The sequence below is a fragment of the Falco cherrug genome, chromosome 3 (genome assembly GCF_023634085.1).
Source record: "Falco cherrug isolate bFalChe1 chromosome 3, bFalChe1.pri, whole genome shotgun sequence".
NCBI classification, from domain to species: domain Eukaryota; kingdom Metazoa; phylum Chordata; class Aves; order Falconiformes; family Falconidae; genus Falco; species Falco cherrug.
Genome location: NC_073699.1, coordinates 45,234,476 through 45,250,132, shown reverse-complemented (window position 1 = coordinate 45,250,132; position 15,657 = coordinate 45,234,476). Strand labels below are relative to the sequence as shown.

At 39.9% G+C, this 15,657-nt stretch overlaps 1 protein-coding gene across 2 annotated transcripts in view; it reads left to right on the top strand.

Annotated features, from left to right (window-relative positions):
- The window catches only part of NKAIN3 (sodium/potassium transporting ATPase interacting 3), a 367,328-nt gene extending 357,427 nt beyond the window's left edge, over window positions 1-9,901 (top strand). Inside the window, exons 6-7 of one of the 2 annotated variants that reach the window (XM_055706316.1) lie at window positions 5,240-5,314; window positions 8,886-9,901. In XM_055706316.1, the coding sequence (XP_055562291.1) occupies window positions 5,240-5,314; window positions 8,886-8,899 (89 nt within the window). In that variant the 3' untranslated portion in view covers window positions 8,900-9,901. The remainder of the gene's footprint in view (window positions 1-5,239; window positions 5,315-8,885) is intronic. The other variant, XM_055706317.1, reaches the window with a different exon arrangement.
- Window positions 9,902-15,657: the final 5,756 nt, after the last annotated feature.

The following is a 15,657-nucleotide window of genomic DNA, read 5'->3' as shown; positions in this document are numbered from 1 at the left end:
ATAGCCAAGTATGCTGAGGTATATGGGATGTTTGATGCCCGAGCTGATGTGCTTTGCCAGAAAGATTAGGCTCTGATAAGTGTTTAGTGAGAGCACAATATGGCATTTTAAACTGAAATGGAAAACTATTCCTCATCAACTTAAACTTTGCACATGGGTTTGCAGATAGCACAACATCATGAAAAATGTGTGTTTGCTGAAGCCTGAAGGAGAGAATTCCTACATATCTGCAGCTTAAAGTATATTATTTTCTAATATTAAATCAGTGATTATAAACTTGTGATAAGTATTTTTCCTATAGGCTTTATTTGTGACAACTGTATTCTTCTAGGGACTTTTACCAGTCCAGGGGTCCTTAATGACTTGGAAGTGATTGGGAAATACTTTAAGAAAAAACACATAATCAGGCAGCCTGTCATTTGACTTAGTAATGAGATGGTATGGCTGTAAATAGCTTTCAAAGGCATGGCACAGGGAATATTTTTGAAAGGTGCTTTCAGATTTGGAATGACTGGGGGTTCTTGGTTGAGAAGGTTTGAGCCATTTTCACTGCCTCACATCTTTGATCTTCCTCACACTTCCTTCATCTTACCAGGCAGTCATATCCTAGGAGAATAAAAAATCTCTGAAAATCTGATATTGGTATATTAGATGTCACAGCACCAATAAAATGAGGAGAGAGTTCAGTAGCCAAGCTCATAGTTAAAATTTGCTTACTAGTGCCCTTGCTAAGGCAGCTTGTTGAGAGGGTGCTTCTTTCAGTGCAGTCCTGCAGAAAAATGTGGTACTTAATACAGGGCAGTTTTTAAAATGGCAATCTATCTCACTAGGTGAAGACTAAGAAGCAAATCCAGTGCAAAATCTTAATAATTACTGTGGAACCCTGAAATATTCCCCTTCTAGCTTCCAGTAATAAAAGTTTATGGAAAAGGTTCTCTTAGCAATTTTCTACCACTTTATCCTGTTTTAACCTGATTACTGCCTGCTAGTACTTTGTAGAGACAGAGCAGCAATCACGATGCCTCATATGGTTACTGATGTCTCTTCTTCTCCCTCTCTTAATTGTCTTGCACACATTTTTCTCTCCTGTAGTCCTCGACATAAATGAGAAGCTATTCCTGGGATCCTGCAAAGGAATGTGTGATTCTTCTGCTACATGACTCGAGGCTTAGGTGCTCGGACTTAATACGAAGAGGGGAAAATAGGTATTATTGGCTCCAGACAGATAGCTGGGTCAGTCTGGCTGGTTCAGGGAAGGGTGTGAGAACCTTGTGTCTCTTGAGAATGGAAGGCAAATGAAAAAATAAACACCCTAAGAAAGAAACATGCTTATCTGGAAAGTTTATGTAAGCTACAAATGCAAACATTGAAAAGTCCAAAGTTTGGACTTTATGCATATAGCACTGTCTTACCATCAATCTCCCATTTTTGCTCCCTTTTTCTCGTCGACTTCAGCTCCTTTTCTTACTACCTGTCACTTACGTGACCTGGTTACACCCTCCCCAGTTACATACCTTTCCTTAATGAATGTAATCGCAGTAATATATTGCCATTCAAAAAAATCTCAGCACAAGGAAAATAATGCAATGCAAACCAGTATTTGGAACCTCATAGGTTAAGAAAATCTGTACATAACAACACAGGTTGAGGCAGCTGCTAGCCTGCCTCTCTCTTGCAAAGGGGACAGCTAGAGGTGCCAGCCGTTCAAGCTGTCAGTTTTGGGGCTTACTCTCATTTATAAAAAGCGGAGGCCAGTATCGATGGGATCTAAGGTATTCCAGGGCAGGAGGCTGCAGGACTTACTAAGAATTGTGCTATCTGCATATTGCTGCTCCGTTCATACCCCACACTTCCAGACACGCTTAAAATTTCCTGTCTTTGAAAGGGGAAATTAGTAATATCCCAACAGCTGACAAGCTCTGGCAGCTGTTTGCACAAGGCCTGCCAGCGGGTTGGTGGGATATTGCCAGAGAAGCTGAATTCCAGATTAGAGGGTGGGAAAGGAGAAAGGATTTTTTCAGAGCTCTTATTCTTCTGCGCTAACTTCAAAGGGAAGCACGTTTTAACAGGCGTAGGGGCGAATGCGCTGGATTAATAACAGTAAGGCAAACCTAAATGTCATCTGTCTACGAAAGAGTAACCCTCAGAATTACTGATGGCAGTGAATACAGTTTCTTCAGCCAGCAGCGTATTGCACTTTTCTCACTCAGGCAGATTATGACAGCTGTTCCTCTGATATGGCCTGTGAGGGAATGAACATCATTTTAATGGACTACCTGCGGTGGACAGCCAGCACAGATCTGCACTTTCAAGCCCAGCAGGTAGTGAACTCTAAAGACACATTTCACACTGGCCATTAAGCATCCAGCATGACCACAAAACTGAGGTGACACAAAGAGAGAGCAATTCCGTGGGAATATAGATCATGTTTTGCAGCCAGCTGCAGATAAAATAACTAGCTTCTGCTGTAACCTGCTATTATCTGTGGGGTGCTAAAAAATCCTCCCACTAGGATTTTAAGTTTCTCTCTGCATGACTGTAGTTAATGACTGGATTCCATGGGGTGTTCCTTGTTTAGTGCCTGAATATCCCTACTGCTAACAAGTTGTGGGTTTCTTTTTTTTTATTTTTAATTTAATGCATAGCATTATAGAACCGTATACAATACTTTTTTTTAATGTAATTGAACTGTCTTCCAGGTTCATGCAACTTTCTGAAGTTATTGTAGTCCTATGAATCTATGGCAGAAATTATCCATAATCCATTAACTAGGCCAGAAATACACAATATCAATTATTTGATATCATCCTTAAACCAATGTTTTCCCCTTGGGAAACCTATACAAATGTTGCTGCTATTTATTTTTGGCCAATTAACAGAAGGATTTACGCATATGAAAAGTTCAGTCAATGTAAAGTTTTAAAGTATTTGATCAAAGTTTGATGTCTAAAACGTCTGTTTGAACTGAAATGTACCTAGTAATATCTTTGTATTGAATGAAAGAAAAAATTCAGATTTCTGTATTTAATGTCTTAGTCCTGGAAGTCTACTAGATACAAGTGGTGAAAATACCAGTTAAAGTCAAACTGAATTTTAAAAACTAAAAGTAACTTATAATTCAAATAACTGACGATGAACCTTCATATTAAAGAGCTATCAGCCATAAAATCGAACACATAATGAAAAATGGCACATTCCATTTTCTTGTGTGATAGAGCAGCTTCTTGCTTTGAGAATTAGCTTCACATGAATTTCAAGTTGAACTTCAACTTTAATACTGTATAACACATCTTGGACTGCAATAAAGAAAGCCACAGCTAAACAGGTTTGAGCATCTCAAAAGTTGTTGGATGGAGTTATTGAATATATTTTCTTTGTCAGATAAAGACATGTCTATGTTGTCCATCATTAATACGCATTGACTTCAGTTCTTTCTCCAACAGATTTGTTGGCAGAAGGACTAGTTACTTTAAATTCTTTCCCAGCTTACAGTTGTGATGCTTATGATTGCTGAGAGAAATAGTGTCTAGTTCTGAAGTGGTGAATTTTCTCAAAAACATAATTTTAAACTCCTTCTATCACATGTCCCTAGTAAAAACAAACAAACAAACAAACAAACAAACCTTCAGAAAGCAGGGAAAACTAAAGCATATCACCCCCCAATAAAAAATAAATTATATCACTGTGGACACGATTTGTTCTAAAAACTGAATCAGTAACTATGTCTTACACTAGACATCTAGATATTTTACAAATCAACTTTTACAAAGATACATCTGCAAACATGTCTCTTTGTAAGGGTTCAGTCCCATTAATAATTAAGTCAGATTTTATGTATGTTGTTTTATTTAATTACAGCATTCTGCAGGAGAGCTGCAACATTAAGGAAATACAGTTTAAAGAGGAGGTGCGGATAGGTGAGGGCTGGCATTTGGGCTGGGCTAGCTCATCAGCATTATGTCCTGCTCAGACAGTTTTTGAGAAAACAGTCTTGTGGTGCTCTATGATTGAAGTACATCAAGGTCCATTTTCAGCCAAGCCACCCCTTTCCTGGTCTCAAGAGGAGAGGCAACAAAAATCAATAGGAGCATTTCTACAGATTTCAGTGGGTATTTCATCAGTACTTCAGTCTCTAAGCCTTATTTCCCCATCCTCTCATGCTGGATGAGCACTCTTTGTCTCTTTGTTTACCTAGTGCATACATTGCCTGGGAAGGGGCTGTTTCTTATGTTCTTACATTTGTACGGTAATTAACACAATGAGGACCTACATTCTGCTTAGGACTGTGGTGTATATATGCCTACATATAAACAAATGAAAGCAGTTGCCTTCCATGCCACCAAAGAATCCTAACATGCTGTAAATTTGTCAGATCTCTGCACAAGTCTGCAAAAAGCCCTTCTAAACCAACAGAAAAATAACCTTCTCTATGAACCTGCTTTTAGGATTTCTAGGACAGCTTGGACAGGTGGCTTCCTGAAGCTGCTTCAAATCTTACCAAAAATAACATGACACAAGACTCAGACTAAAATGTCTTATTTTAAAATCCTTATGACCACAGAAGGAACTAAAAACGTCTCAAGAGCAGATATCCCTGCATTATTTCTGACATAGAGATCTTGAGAGGAAGTGGAAGGATTCTGAAAAGGCTTCATGTCCCCACAAGTTTTTCTGGAGAAGATACGGCTGCTTTTTCACATTCAGTTCTAACCTGTGTGTTCTTAACTCAGCGAACACACCTTCAGTTTTTGTTGGTGTGTCACATTCCTGTGAGTCCTTTGAGTCATAAGAAATTAGGTGAAATTAGGTTCACGAGCTAAACTATTTCCACTGCCTAAATTTCTAAACACTTCAAAAGCAGTTGAAAATGAATTATGAAATATATTCTATGCTTGCCCTAAAGAGAAGCAGCTACATTACCCCATAGCAGTTTGTGCTTATGTGTTCTGCAGACCCGTGAATGCTCCTTGTGCACGCACGCTGGCAGGGGTGTGCAAGGCTGGTGGGCCAACTGCTTGCCTGTCCAGTCAGGGACAGAGCTAAACAGACCCCAAGGATGACAGGGTGCAGAGCCTTCTCTAAGCAGTTCCCACAGCAGCTTTACCTACCTGATTTATTTCTTGTATGCAAACCTGTGCATGCGCTTACTATTTTTTTTAACATAATTTGTCCATATTTCTTTTTCAGTTGACTTATTTTCATTTCCATTTGTTCATTTCTGGAACTGTTGTATTTTCAGTTGATTTCATAGGTGGACTTGACACATACTCCTACCGACAGCCCCCCCAGGAACATGTTGAGTTAAAGCCTGTAGGTAAGGTTCTGGTCCTATGGACCACATTAATCCTTCTAACTGGACTGAAAGCTAACCTTCTCCTGAAATAATTTTGGCATCAGGTTACTAATAATTGAATTATATTTTAATTAGAACTTGATTAAAAATTAATCCATATAAAACATGCAAGTAAGGACACTTTGTCATTGATGACATAACCACTAAAGCAAGGATTAGTAGATATCACCATGTCTACCATGTCGTGCCTCCGCTTAACGCAAGGAGAGGCTCTCAGCGAAGGATGGAATTGCTTCCCTGCTGACTTTTTAGCAAGAAAAGAGCAGGTTTATGGCTGCTGCTGCTGCTGCTGCTGCTGCTGCTGCTGCTGCATAAACCTTAATGAGATTAACCCATTTATGGAAAAGCAAAAGCTTTTACATTTGTCTAGCTACTGAAAGAAAAATGTTTGCTGAAAAACTGCTAGTCAGTTTAAAATTCATCTATCTGTAGAGTTTGTCATCACTTATTTGCTCCCACCATTAAAATCCTGTTTTCATTGGCTTTTCCTACTCTGCTACCTAATGAATAAGTTTGGATGCATATCTACTCTTTTTATTTGGAATAAATTAAGATATGGGGAGACATTACTAGTCCATATATGTTGGCAGAAGCTCATGTAACTTCAAATAGATAATATTGCAAAGTATTATTGGTAAAACAGAAGAAGTTCCTTTAGAAATTTTCTGAAATGCTTTTAAGTTGTTGCCCTGGTGCTTCCTGTCTTTAAATTTACCTTTGGGCCTTTCCTGCATCTTAAATGCAACATGAAACCCACATGCAGCTAATTGACTGAAACTGATTTAATGCTTACTGTATTTTACTTACCAGCTAACAGAACTAAAATGGGTTGGAAGGTTTTTCCTGGTGTACGCATGTGTGCCTCCGTTGGGAGTTTTCATTTAAAGTGGACAGTTGCTAACCTAATATTTTGCGTCAGCACTTGACACCTGAACTTTGCATGTGACTTCATTATTTCTTGCATTTTTAAAAATATATTTTTTTCATGCTGCAGCTTTCAGTTTGTAGAAATAAAGACGCACAAAATTTTACTCAAACTTAGTGAGTAAATATTATAGGATTATGAAGGCCCAAAAAGGAGAAAAGCCCTTTCTCAGTATGACTGTGTGTGTTAGAACAAGAAGAAATATCACATTAAGACAACAAAATGAAACAATGAACAGTTTGACATGCTGTTAAGTACACCCTCTACACTGGAATCTGCATTTTCAGTAATATTTTATTACATGCCAATTTTGCTGCATTTTCTGTGGGAAAAATGACAGAAAAATGGGGTTTTGACCATTCTGAATAAGCCGCTAGACTGAAAAAGTGAACTTGGTATCCAGGAGGAAGAAAGCCACAGCTACAACATTTACATCTCTGCATGAAAGATTTTAATCTCTAAACCTGCGTTCAAGTTAAAGTATTAGGTGCATACCTGTTTATTACTTTCTTAGCAAATTTACTGTCATTAAAGGAGAGGGAAAAAGACCACCATTTTCATACGTTCCTGCAAAATATGTTCATTTGTTTTGCAGTAGAAAAGTCACAGAATCTGAGAATTTGTTCTTCAATAGCATATTTTGGTTAAGTAGCTCAAAGGATTTTGGGGCTGTTGGTGAGCTTGCAGTACTAAAGAATAATTGGCATCTTCCCATTTCCCATGTATGGGCATTGTACAGCTGGGAGGACCCTCTCTGGCCCCTTTATTGCTGCTAGAAGTATAAAACTGGAAGAAAAACTGTATTATGGTTTCTTCTTTATTGGTGTTTTGGTTTAATGCGCTGAAAGATACAGAGAGGATCTTTACCTAAGCAGGGAAGAAAAATATTATTGGTGACAAAGTCTGAATTAAAAGCCACATTGCTGGAAACAATTTGAATGGCCAGTGAATTGTGCCAGAAATTTGCAGATGCTTATCTCTCTGCAGCATATCAGCCTTCTTGACTTCCTTTGGTAAGTTGATTGCTATCTGCATCAGTTACAGATCACCTGAGAATCCATAGTATCCCTAAGCAATGGATTTCAGGCTGTGAAAAACTTGATTTCTATTCTCTTAGAATTGAATATGAATGATGTTTGTTAAATACATTCAAAGCCTTAATAAAGGTTACAGATCTTTTACTATCCTTACAACTTCAGTCATGGGAAAAATTAGCATGATCTTTTTTAAGGATGAACGCTTGGCTATATTTCCCTTTTTCTCACCCCTTTTATTTCCCTTATTTCATTCATAAATTAACTAAACATAGTCCATTGAAAATACAAGGTTCTGTCACCTCATCCACACTATGTAGAAGACAGTCTGTTTTCATAAAATATTCATATTCAGTATAGCGTCTCCCTAGCGCTGCCATAATTATTAATGATGATTAAGTCTAAGATAAGTTTTCCTTTTCACCCCTCAGACAAGGTTAAATTTGAACTTGTTCTCTTGGGGAACATTTTTTAATGCAAATATGAATGATCATAGCTTGCCTGTTTGCTCTTCATTCTGCCTATAATTCCATTAGTCTACCAGACAAGGAGAAGCAGGATCTTTGCCCTGAACTGTGCAGTTTCAATTAAAATGTGTGTAAGGCAGGAAGACAACAGGGGGAGTAGAAAAAAATCTTCATGTTCCCTTTGAGACTAAAGCACATGAACTATAAAGAAGACTGTTGTGGTTTCATCCATTTCAAGCACAATATCAACAGTCAGGACACTTGTTACTATTTAGAATGACTTCCTGTACTGCTACATGGAAAAGAGAGGAACATGGGGGTTAGAAGAAAAAAAAAAAAAATTAGAAGTTGCATTTTAGCTTGCATTGGGGTTTTTTATCTTCGTTATTGTGATTAATAGTTTGCAGAAGTTAAAGTTTACATATGCCCTATTCCTGTTTGGATGAGTCCATCTGATCCAGGGCTACTATAGCTTTGAGCAACCCTGTCTGGACAGACCCTGAATCCCTAATTCCAGTTAGGGATGTCCCTAGCATTTCTAGGGACAGATTTTCCAAGATTAGCAGCTGAACATGGTTTACAGGGAGTCATGTGAGAATACATAGCTTCAGCAGGCGTGTGGTTGTGGTGAGGACTATGAATAGTGTGATTTAAGGTCAAATGCACTTGTTTGTAATCAGGTCATATCAGAATTTTATAATGTGGTTATATATATATATATAAGAATTATATATATACACACACAAAGAATATATATATTATATATATAAGAATTTTATAAACTATATCTTACAGTGTTAAGATATTCTATTCTAAAAATAATCTATTATTATGTGAGCTTCAGACATGTTTCACCACCTGAAGGATTTTTCTCAAAATTTTTTTTACCTTTGTGGTAGGCATGATACAAAGCTACTTCTTTGTACCCAGCCGTTCATTCTTGACCTTATATGTGGGTCTTACACCTGAGGAAATTAGTGACCAGCGGTGATTCGTTCACTTGTTCATTAGTTACTAACCTGTCAGATGGTGTGAATTTACATGTCGCAAATTAGAAGATAAACAGAATGGGGTTTCATTTGTAATTCATATAATCTACTTTTTAGGTCGAAGTAAGTAATGAACATGGACTCAAGACTCAAGACTTCTGCTGCTGCAGCTGAAGAAACAGATTTTAGAGGAAAAGACCAACTTTGTGACTCATCGTTCTGGAAGAAGCTCACTCTCTGTTCTTGACGACATGTGGATTGTTCTTCCTACAGGCTCAGTGTCATTATCAGCGTTGTTATTTCATAGATCCTTGTAGATGATCTTGAATTTTTCAATAATTTACCTATATGGACACTTGTAAATTGTAAATTTTTTCTTTTTTAATTTCAATATTTTTACAACATTTAGTGTTAAGGCATGAAAACAAAACAACCTGTGAAAACTAGGAGAAAGGTGTGTCTTTCTCAAAGAAGTCAGTATTTTTTGACTGATAGAATCATACTGTGCCTGGTCAAGATTGTGTCAGTAAACAGTAATTTTGACTCCAAAATATGCAGCAGGAGTCAAACCCTAGCAGTGTATAACAGATCATTTCCATGCTGTGTTTAGAATTTACAATGTCTACTCCTTGCATTGTTTGAACTGCTGTATGCAGTAGGAATTGATCTATGACTCTTCTTACCCAGATGTTCCAGCACTAATGTACTCATCTAATTATTGCAATTCACATATGGCTCCTTCTCCCTTCCTAACCTCTTTCGCCCTGAGCCCACCACCAGTAGCTGTCTCTGATTTGAAGAGAAGTAGGATAACTGCTGTAAGGATGTCGATCTCTAGGAACCCTTACATCCAGGGCTCTTAACATATCAGTGATCTGCACATTTTTAAACTCTTTTCTTCCCTTCTCCCAGGAAGAAGCCAAGCATGAATGTACAGTACAAGGCACCAACTGAAGCCTTAGAAGCCTCTGGGGACTAATTTTGCTCTTAATTTAAATGTAAACAAGCAAACCTGAAAATGTGTGTAAAAATTTGTAAAGTTATTGTAAATACTTCTAGACAAAGAACATGTATGTAACTGTGGTATTTTGTTTTCTATTCTGTCACCACTAGCATAAAGTGATACACAAAGCTATTTTATCTGGGGAACTGGCAGTCTTTTTAACAGAGCACTGTTCCTTTCTTCTTAATTACTTTATACAGTGCTGTGCACAGTTGTATGCCCCAGAGAATTATGTCTCTCCACAGAGCCTACATGCCTCAGCATTCAGCAGAAACTTCATCAGGGTCTTGGGGCTATTTCTGGTTTTGTGCTCTCTCATTTTATGGTTTCTTTGGTGAGGCGGTCAGGAAGGACATTCCTTCTGATATGTGTATCTCTACCTCTTTCAGAAGCTGAACAGAGGTCCACCAAGTTCCTTCATAAATATCCTAAGCAGTCTTCAGCTAGTAATTTCTGGTCCAACAACATTTAGATCCTAAATTTGCAGTCTTCTCTTGAATCATGTATTTTCAAGTCTGAGCAGATGAGAGCCAGAAGGCAGCTTGTCTTGATTCTTTCCCTTCTAAAGTCTATTTGTGTTGTTTATCAATATGAACCTAAGGGAGATGCTAATAAATACAATGGAGGTAGAGTCTATCTTGGGTGACAAGGCTCTTGTGGTGCATCCATCTGTTTCCCGGTTAGTTACATCAAAGACCTCACCATCTTCGGAGAAAACACAACGTGAACACAGGTTAGCCTTCCCTGAAACTGAGTATGAAGTAAGTATTAAGACAAAGTCAACAGAAATGACAAGTAAATCCTTTCTTGGTGTTCCTAGGACTGGCTGTACCTCAAATGGTATGTCTTTGTGTGTGAAATCTGACTGTGCTGAAAAGAGGGATGCTTTGTGTGACGCTGTCTGTCCTCGTGCATTTGTGTGTTCCCTCATGCACTCACTCTTTCCCCCTGTCTTCTAGAATACTGCAACGTACCAGCTTAGTCCTCATCTTAGCACTATAAAACAGGTAATTTGTCACAAAACTAATACAAATAATATCATTTTTGAGGCACCATGAAGAAGATAAGAGTGTCAATTGCTTTATAGCTTTAATATTTTAGTAAGGTGAACACATTTTTATCTGCTTCTCTAGTATTTGACTTCTGCTTGGCACAACACATTATTTGGTTTCTTTACATGACACCTTAAAGAGTGATGATGTTTACCTAGCTGGTGTGGGCAGCCTTCTGTGTTTGTGATGGCTCCAGAACTTCAGAGATGGGGATATCTGAGCACTGTTTGGTGTCTGACAGTGTCCAGAAGCTGCCTGGCTTCAACTTCCTCAAGTACAGAGAGAGCCCAGGATGTAGGCATCTAGCACAACGATTCCTATGACCAACATGGTTCCCATTTGGGCTTTACATTTCAGCATTAAATTCCCTGCGCTAATTATTATGGGCTAGCAGGTTAAAGGCCTCCAACTGAACTTGTTGCTATCGTCAGGACCAGGCAGGAAGAAAGGGAAGGAGTGCTACATCCCTGTTGGTTGCAGACACACTCTGTTCTGGCAGAGCTTTGGAAGCATGTAAGATGGACACGTTGGTCTGCTGGACCATATTTTACAAATTTGCCTGGATGTGTCTAAACCCTGCCTTTCTGTGGGTCCTTTAGGTTGTCAGCTTGCTAATGAAGAGCTGTGTACATGCCACAAAACTTCTGCGAAAAGAGAACCTGACTTCTCTTCCATCTGAAATAGCGATCACTTTTTAGCTGGGGAACACAAACCAGTATATCCCAAATATGCCTAAAATCTCAGAATCGTTGCCAATACGGTGAGTCTGCCATCTGTCTCAGTTAATGAACAGAATGATCCTGATGGAGAGGAATTTGTCTTCATTAGAATGAGCCAAAATGCACACTGTAATGCCAAAGGAAACTGTCGTTCTTTTCTAAACTGAGACACAAAAAAATGGTACCAATCAATCTGTACATGCTGGGGAAAAAATCTTGAGAGCAGTAGATGGATTTGAATGTCAATTGCTTTGTCCTCCAATACAGTGGAACATATTGGCCAACATTTTTGTAGGAAGCCTTGAACAATAATTCCTTTTTTTTGGCAACATATACTTTTTAGTAAGGTGTTAGGTGAATCTCAGATCGGCCAGCTACATGGGAAATAAATGTTGGCTTTCTGAATAAACTTGGATAGCTTTCTTAAACTTAACTGCAACATGCAGTTTCAGAAAATTACTAGGTTTGTACTGCAAAACAGAATTTGCTGACAATCTGAAAACCTCCAAGAAGATTACTGGTTGGTATAAACTATTCTGGTGGCATTAATAAGTCATACTGTTACAACTTAGAACAGCTGAAGACCTGTCCTTCAAACTTTTAGTCTTTTTTCCTTTCCCCAAATTTCTGCTTAATTCAAGTTTTACAGAGAGTCAGATTTGCAACGGTACTTTAGCTGACAGCAAAACCGGAGACATGACTGCAGAAATACCAGGTACAACAAGTTTCGTAGAAGAGCAGCTGATGTATTCAGGACCTGAAGACAGGAACTATATTGAGAAATTAACAGATTTTTGCCTGGCACAGTGACATAGAGTGGTTATATATTACAATTTCTGGTGCCGCTGGAAGAATTACTACTTGGGCTGATGCCCCTAGCTCTTTCCTATCCATAGAGATCTTTTACACAAAAATTTGAAACAAATAAATTAAAGTTCAGTTATGATCTAAAGGAACTCTATAAAATGAAGGAATTTTTTAGTGCTTGGATGTGCCATTAACTACTACAAATAATTTTCAATAGAGCTTTACCAGTTAAAACCATGGGAATTATGCCTGTATTTGTTTAACAACTGCTTGCTTTCAGTAGTGCAGAAGATGGTATTTACCATATATCAGCAAGGATATTAGAGTTTGAAGCTAGGGGTATGGTTGCTGGATAGCATGCAACAAGACTAACTTTCCGTGTTTAAAACCTGAGAACACGTAACTGGGCCACTCAAAAGCCCATAGTCCTGCCCCCAAAATGGCAGTTTTTAGCCCAAACAACTTGTGGCTTGTCTCTTTAAAATAACTTTGTGTGAAAACTTTCTTTGTTCACAGCTGCCATGCAGGGGGCTCTTCTTTGTGTCTGGATCTTTAGTTTTACCTCTCCATCCAGTTGTCCACAGCTCAGGCATTGCAACACCGTTGTCACCTCCGAGTGCCACATTGGCAGGTGCAACCTTTTTTAAACACGAACTGCAATGTGCTTCTTTGCAGTCGGCTGCCTGCCTGTCTTTCACGTGGGCATTATCTGGTTGAAAAGAGCCAGCACAGCAATCTATCAAGCTCCTTTAACAGACTTTGACAGTGGCAAACAAAAATTGACGTCCCAAACTAATTGGCTTGCCTCCTTCTAGTATCAGCCTCATCTAGTTTAATTATAACAAGTTACAACCTGGGAGCTCTTTTATACACCGAAGAAGTTTCTTTTCAAGTTGGGAAGATGTTCTTTCCATGTAAATCTCCAACATGGGCAGGACATTTTTCACAAAAGAGTTCAGCTCTTACCTTCTATGTTGAGTGTTTTGACAGAAACCTGTTCTTTAGTGCCCAACACAGGGATGGGGCCATGTCGTTGCCTGCCAGAACAGTGCTTTTACAGCAGGGTGGCTGGGTGGCACCCTGAGGTCATGTCAGAGGTTTGATGGGGTAGGGCTGCCCTTGTCAACGCAGCCTTGAAGAAGTGGTGTCTCCTCTCTGTCCAGGGAGCTGACTATCCCTGCAACCATAACTGGGGATCAGCCTGAAAGATTAATTGATTTGCAGAGGGTTCATGAGCAAACTAATATATGCATGATGGACAATCAGGGAATTTGGATCTGTGAAAATGGGCACATAAAGGAGATATTTCATATCAAGACTACTGCTGCAGGGTTTGCCCCTTAGAGCTATGTCTGCATTGCATGCTGGTGGTGTGCTCACAGCATGTCAGAGCAGCCCTCATCACCCAGTACCAGCAGCACTCTGCTTCACTGTAGGGGGGCACTAGGCTGTTCAGGACCCTAAATAATGATTTAGCAGCTAAGGACACAGATCTAGCCTCTACTGCATGCTGTTTGACAGCTACATATAAGATGCACCATTTTCCCCAGACTAATAGGCAACTGCTGATTTCTTGCCCTAATTTCCATTCCCTTCATACAAGTCATAGTTTGAGTGTTTGTTTTTGATTTTAAACAAATCAAATACCCGTATTTACTTCCTGCCTCCACATGAGTATCTGCTGGTCAGTCACACAACACAGTCCTGGATGTGACAGCTTTGTGGAACAGCTCCCTTTGTGTGGTCTGTTGCCTCTCAAAACCAGCAACAGACTCTGAAGATAGTCTCACTAAACAGCGGCTATACATAAATAATACCAGAAAGGCAAAAAAGATTGTCCTTGTTTTGCTTATCTTCCTAGGACCCAATATTACTTCTTTAAGTTTTCTGTCCCAGTTTCCTATTTATTTCACACCAGTCATATGCAACCGTGCTCTCCAAACACTCCTGTCAGTGCCAAGCAGACTCACTGAAGCTGAATTATAAATTGGCTGAACGCAATTCCAAAAGTAATCTAATTTCTCTTTTTCCACAATATTGCATACCTGCCCAATTAGTAGAACATCATACACAAGGAAAGCACATTCCGTAGCACATGACATAGTTGGAATGAGAACTGTGTTACACACGAGCAAATAAATCATCTCCCCCCTGCTTTATCTGTGTAGCCAGAACCAGAGTGGCAAGCAGGTAGAGTCCCAAGTGTTGGGGCAAATGCCAGCCAACTACTTGTTTAAACAACTTTGGTCTGATATTAATAATCCACACTGCAACGTGTTGTTTTTCTTAGCAAATAAAGCTGCCTGGCTTATAGGTTGCAGCCAGATCCTCAGGTGTGTGATAACCAGTAACCTTCTATGCCACGCTTACACATACATACTCACAGTCATGTTTTGGTTTCTAAAGGCCTTATGATTCAAGTAAGTCTGTTTTCCCTGAAGTTTAGTGTAGAGGGATGAAGCTGGGTTAATTAACATTGATAATATAGAGGTGTGGGCTGGCCTCAGGGGCGGCGGGTTGGCTGATGTAGATAAGGTGCAGCTGTGGCTGGTTCTGTTAAGTGGTTGGGCAGCCGAGGAAGAGAGAGCAGCCGAGGAAGAGAGAGTGTGTCCGGGGTGAGGAAAGACAAGGAGAAGGCAGCGGAGGGACTGGTGTGAAGAGTGTGTTGGTATGAGATGGTGAAAGACCTTGTTGCAGCCTGATAGTTTGGAGACTGCTGTGACAGTTTAGAGGAGGCTGTATCTAGACTGCTGTAGAAGCGTCCCTTGCAGCATCTGGAGACTAGAATAACACCTATGGAGACCATTGTCTCCCTATGGGAGCATCCCCGGGACCCCTCCTGGTGCCAGCACTGGCTGGCAGCTTTGGAGGAAACCCAGAGGAGCCCAAAGCTCTGAGAGGAGCAAGAAGGTCTGACTGCCACAGCCAGGTCCCACCCCTGGGCTCTGTGACTGGAAGCAGCCCTGGGAGACCTCCTCGGGAACCTCCCCTGCTTTGCTCAGGAGCTGCATTTCACTTCATTTTAAACCTGGGCTTTGGACTGTGGCCGTGCCTGCACCTGGCCAGGGACCTCCCTTGATTCTAACTCACTGATGCTTATTTTCAGCTCCACTTTGGTCTTGCCTCATCACCGCCACCTTTTCTGGTGATCTCGGGATGGTGGCTGCTCTTCTCCTTGGGCGCAGGGTGACAGGAACCCATTGGTACATGCAGGGTCCTTCCAGTCCCGCCACCACCCACACCTCCCAGATTGTCTCCCCTGGTCAAGCATCCCCCTTCCGTGGCCCCCAACAAAGGCTCACATAACA